The sequence below is a fragment of the Mustelus asterias genome, chromosome 2 (assembly GCF_964213995.1).
Source record: "Mustelus asterias chromosome 2, sMusAst1.hap1.1, whole genome shotgun sequence".
Lineage (NCBI taxonomy): Eukaryota > Metazoa > Chordata > Chondrichthyes > Carcharhiniformes > Triakidae > Mustelus > Mustelus asterias.
Window position 1 is genome coordinate 84,974,526 of NC_135802.1, and position 6,000 is coordinate 84,980,525.

General features: G+C 40.3%; 1 protein-coding gene across 1 annotated transcript in view; it reads right to left on the reverse strand.

Annotated features, from left to right (window-relative positions):
- thsd7aa (thrombospondin, type I, domain containing 7Aa) overlaps positions 1-2,830 on the reverse strand; it is a 398,355-nt gene extending 395,525 nt beyond the window's left edge. Inside the window, exon 1 of the mRNA XM_078228043.1 lies at positions 2,228-2,830. Coding sequence (XP_078084169.1) covers positions 2,228-2,387 — 160 coding nt within the window. The 5' untranslated portion in view covers positions 2,388-2,830. The remainder of the gene's footprint in view (positions 1-2,227) is intronic.
- Positions 2,831-6,000: the final 3,170 nt, after the last annotated feature.

Sequence of the window (6,000 nt, forward strand, 5' to 3'; positions counted from 1 at the left end):
CTTAGCACCAAAGCTTATGGAATTCATTATCTTAAAGTCAGCATCAGCGCTGAAAAAAGCTGGAACTAATTAGGTTATGCAGCATTTGTGAAAAAAATATTCAATGTTACAGGTCTTGAGATCTTTCCTCATCCTGTAGAAGTCTCAAGACCAATAACGTTGACTGTTATTTTTCTACAGATGCTATTTGAGCAGCTAAATATTTCCAAGATTTCCAATTTTAATTTCCAAATTTGTAGTGTAGTATCCGCAGATTTTTATTTTTTGTTTACAATAGTACAATGTTTGATGGCTGTTCCATCTAAACACTCACTTAAGTACCATTCTACCTCACCATATGGCTTTAAACATTATACAATTCTATATTTCTGAAGGTTAACCCATTGTCAATTAGTCTAATCTCTAGAGCAGTATTCCAACATAATTGAAGACCAGAAATGCTATTGAGATATTTGCACGTGGGTATACACTGGTGTCACATATGTTACTGATGGAGTGTACACCTCAAATGAGGCGAGGTATTTAGCTGCAGCACTATGCTGAGAAATGGGTGGCTATGCAAGACATTAGAAAAGGAACAGAATTTTTTTAATTCTTTGCATAGCAGGGATTGATGTACAAATCTTTGAAATTCCAATTCAGATTGGGGGCTATCTAAATTTATATTTTCTGAATTCAAACTTTAAATTCAAAGCCTTGCTCTTAACAACCATTTGATTGGGGCTTAGTTTCCAGTATTCAGTCCTAACCTTAGAAGAATAGCTCAAAAAAAGTTGCGAAACTTGTAATGCTATGACCACCTACTGAGTTAAAGCACATGATTTAGATCAAAGTAAGCGTGGTTATGTCATATTTGAGAAACTTTTCGTTCCGCACATACTGTGTGGGATTTTTGTTCTGGATTGATGACAGCAACTGATAAAAGACAGCTCAGAATCTTGTTAAATTCTTGGCAAGCTGCAATCTGCTTTAAAACTTAGGGTATCAGTTTAATTGTAAGTTGCTCAGCTTGTGCACTGTATGGCAGCGGGATTTTTTGTTCAAGGTTTAAGGTCTCAATGTCAGGTGAGTGATTAATATACAAATTTGGAGTATTGTATGAGCAAAGTGTAAAAGTTGACAGCCACTTCAACTTCCTGCTACTGGTACCAACAAAGTCCACTCCACGATCATCCCTCCAAACTCGGAAAAGGAGTAGTGCTTGAAAGGAGCATGTGTCAGTGGGAAGGTTACAAAACCAAGAACTAATTCTTAAACGTGCGCTGAACTGGCCGCGTGAGATCCATAAATTTACCCTACGGCACTATGCAAACTGGTACCCCGATAATACTGTACTACCAGACACGAAGCACTGGGAGGGCGATCTCTGTGTTGAAATAATTGGGGAGTATATTACATCTGGCACTAAGATCGGATCGTGTTAGACTGAGTTTACGGGTAAAATTTCCTCGAGTTCTCTCGCTGTTTACGCCATTTTTGCCAGGATTTCCGCCAAAGTTACAGCAAGCGATCGAGAGAATCTCTGGAAATGTTATCCCTTTGTCTTCTTGTGCATCCAGACTTTCATCGGAGCTCGTTGTTCCTCAATTATACCAGCACCGTCACATCAATATTCTAGTGAACTCACATTGTATGAAAGTGAGAGATAATGACACTTAAAATCGTCGCATCATTTTTCGCCTGGTGGAATGATTTGCTAACTTGAGCGACATTCTGTTGTGCAAATGCTCCATAATCCACTCTCTCGGTGGTTTACAACACAAATACAGCTTCGCCGATCAAGTGGGTACCCCCAATTCTAGTGCTTTGAGAACAAATGCAACTCAGGAGTGTGTGTGCGTGTATTGATGGTTCTTGCTTGGGCTGTGGGATGGAGCATTCGCTGAGAATGGAGCGTCCCTTTCTCAGCTCTGCTCAGACTTTCATCTGCCCTTCTCGCACAGAATGGGATCGTCACTCGTCGCCTGGGGAAATCTGTGATCCCAAAACATCCCACCCTCCTGCTTGGGATGTCAGCGAGGTGGTGGAAATAAGCATCCGGCGGGACAGTTTGTCTATAAACACGAACATTAAACATATCTGGTCTAGTCCCAGAACAAAATACTTTGCAAAAGTATTCGGGAGGGGCGGAGGGGGGGGATTGTAAATCACAGTAACCTAATATCCGCGGCAATATCGTGTGTAATTGGGTTGAAAGAATTGAGAGGCTTTATTATTTGGGCCCTACCTGGTTTCCACACATACACAGATTGAAACTCCTCTTCTGTTTCTGCTTTAACACTCCAGAGCCCCAAGAGCAAGGTTAACATCACACCAATGCACTGTGCTAAAGCACCACACTTCTTTGAACATTTGAATGAAGCGGTGCTTTTCCTTCTCAGTCTCATAGCTCCAGAATCACCAGGATGGTTCAGTGTGATTCCAATTCGGAAGACAAAGGATATTATAACCCTTGCCTTGTTATTAATGTCTCTTTTTTTTCTATATATAGTATTCCTTTCGCAGGGAATCCGCCACGCACCGTGTGTCCGGAAAGTCCTTCTTTAGATGTACAGCTTGTACGAATGTAGACAAGGCGCCCGGGCATAAAAAAATACACACAATAATGACCCCCGCGTTGTAAGCGTTTCCTTCCCTTCCAAGTGAGTGGCTAGCGGCAGCTTTCAATCAGCCGAGGGAAGCAGATGTCCATGAGGAGCTCCGGCTGATACAGCGGGTCATGCAGGTCTTGTAGGCGGCAGCAAGTCATTCACACCAGCTGCACAGAGAGAGAGAGAAACAAATGTTGTAATGCCACTGCCTAGATATGCTGCATAATACTGCTGTCTGCGCTCATATAACCATGTGGAAAAGCACACGAACATATGCGTGTCTGCACCTGCATCTCACAGCGACGAGAAAGTCAAATGATGAAACCACTGCTATGGGTGGTGGGGGTTGGGGGGCGGAGGATCTCTTCACCAACCCACGGGAGGTTTGTCATTTTGTGTTTGAAAAAAAACTCCCCAGATTTATCCTTTTCAAACGCATTAGATTAAATTGCATCGATCAGTAATTCCCACCCATCGCCTATTTAAATATTCTCACACCATTGCAAATTAGCAACGAGAGTACTACAAATCCCCCTTTTGTTTACCTATCACTTTCCACCTCTAAGAGGGAATTAAAGGCTCAGAAAGCCTGCCACCGTGTCCATATTGTTACCCCAGATAAGCAAGTGTGGATTACTTTTCCTCGACTGTCAGAAAACAAGCACTGACAGATTAACGCCCGATAAAGGAGAGGAAGAATTTATATTGTTGCTGATTTTATGCGTCCCAAATAGAAAGTGATAACAAAGCGAAAGCCCTAGTAGCTTTATAGCCTTTGAAAAGCAGAACCGTCCTAGACTCTAACTACAGTAATATCTTTATCAGAATCGGCTGCAGCATGATCGTTTTGTGTGTTCCAACATTGTGGATTAAACGCTTTCAAGACAACTTCGATAGGATTTGCAGTAATGTTTTTGATATTTTACTTTAACCCTTTTAAGATCTGGAGGATTTTCTCTAAATTAATATAGAGCTGTGTCAACCATTTATTTTATAATTGGATGTGTCGCGTGCAAGTGCAATTCCCACAATTTAGCATACAAATTCAACACAAAATTAGTGGTTGTCTGGCTAAGTGTACTGAACTTCCCCCGTAAAAATAATGTCAATGGACTTCTGTTGCACAAAGAAGCCAATTTGTTTACATTACATTTTTTGGTTTGATACAGTTGTATTAAACCATTACGGCAAAAGTAAGTGGAAACAATAGCAGACGAGGCGTAATGTAAAGATCAGGAAATAATTTCAGGGAAGTCTTTCACAGCAAAAACAATTGTAAACAGTTCTCACAATTCACAAACCTACTGCTTGGTCAAAGTAATTTGGCAGACGTTTGCTACTCAATTTACGACCGAATAAGAATCTTACAGGCACCAATGCGCAGTTAATACCAAGAAGGGGAAAGGGAAAAAAACTCACAAGTAATAAAGTTGACAATGGGGAGGGTGAGGGTTAGGACAGCGGGAGTGGATGTTGGCGGAGACAGCTGATAGAAGATTAAAAATATTTGGTGGGCACTATCAACGTTGTCACAATTTCAGGGAGGGTAAGCTTCTGATGCAGAGGTTGAGTTAACTATTGAAGGTCTGTCCATTCCCAAATGTTAAACCATGTAAATGCCAAATTTATACCACTGTTGGACTTAACTAACAATCTCCCATTGTATGAAGCAAGATTTGAGTGAATGAATACTTTTTAGAACTGATTACATTGCTCGGTCCTGGGCATTTTTTCCTTCATTACTGTACTTGGAGACATAATCCTATACTCTGTAAAGAAACAAGAAACAAACCGTACACAAACTGTGCATTATTTTGAAAGATACTACTGATGTTCTATGTACTTCTAGGAGCTTTTCTTAAAATCAGCACATATTTTAGGGTATTACTTTGTCTGATTGCCTTTTTGCTAAATCATAGAATCCTTACAGTGCAGAAGGCCATTTGGCCCATCGGGTCTGCACCAACTGTCTAACAGATCATTCCTCCCAAGTTCTATCCCCGCAGCCCCACCCATTTATCTTGCTAATCCCCCTAAACTATACATCTTGGGACGCCAAGGGACAATTTAGCATAGCCAATCCACGTAACCTGCACATCTTTAACTGTGGGAGGAAACCAGAGCACCTGGGAGGAAACCCAAACAGACATGGAGAACATGCAAACTCCACACAGTCATCCAAGGCTGAAATTGAACCCGGGTCCCTGGTGCTGTGAGGCACTTTGCCACCATGCCATCTCATGATGTGCATGCCAAAGCCATAGTGTTAGTATTATTTTATATTATGTAAACAAGATGGCATTTTTCCTTTCTCCACCATTGGCGACCATCAGTCATTAGGTAACCTACAGAAACTGTAACTGTTCTGATCTTCTTCTTAGTCCAATCTGTCGAAAAATTGGTGCAACTCATGAGGAAATGCTTCCTCTAAACAACAAAACAAGTTATGTTTACATAGTGTCTTTAAATGACAAAGTCTCCCAAGATACATTGCAAGGGGAATGGAAACAGTGAGCTCATATTAGTGTAGTTTCTGAGGCATTACCAATATAATCTTTAAGGCATACCATCTGAGGTAAGCATAGTTAGATAAATACATGTAATAATGAAAATGCAGAACAGGTTTCCTGGTGCCTTGGAAGAAAAATGAGTGACTGACATGTTGGATGAAAACCCTTCATCAGAACTGGAAACTGGGCTATAAACAAGTCCCTGTATAGAATTGAATAAAATAAAGAGAGAATGAACAAACAATACATAAAGATCAAAAGTAAGACATCTTGACATAAAGACTCAGAAAAAAGGGGTATTGCAGAAAGTAAATTAACATTTTATGATCTTCCCAGCCACTAATTGTGTTTTCCAGACCCTAATTGGACAAATGTATCATTTGATGTAGTATTAACCCATAGCAACCAGGAAAATTCCTAGTTGTACTTACAAAGATGATCTCAGCCAGACTGATCGTATGACACTAAAGTTCCAATCCATGTTCTATGGCTATGAAAATGTACATTTGTGAATGTTGCTTGTTAGTACATTGCTTGAGTATTGGTGAAAAAAGTGACATGTTGTAGAATCTTTTCATCTTGCATTTATCGAGACAGATGCAAGAATGGCAAATTTCAAAGGGAACAACAATTTTTACTGCATGAGAATAGGGGTGCTAATTGGTTGGCAAGTCAGCTCTGATTGATCAAGGTGTTGCCATGGTGAATGCAGCAAGCAGTTCCCAATGCTTATGTTTATTCAAAAAAGGTGCAATATTTGGACATTTCTCTGAGAGCACACGTCGCTGCATAAGAATATGTGTAGCTTCTAGAAAGCATAGGTGAACTACATAGTGAGCCTGACGTACCTTAAATCCTAATCTTACTTTAACTTTTATCTTAAATCCAAATCTTAAATT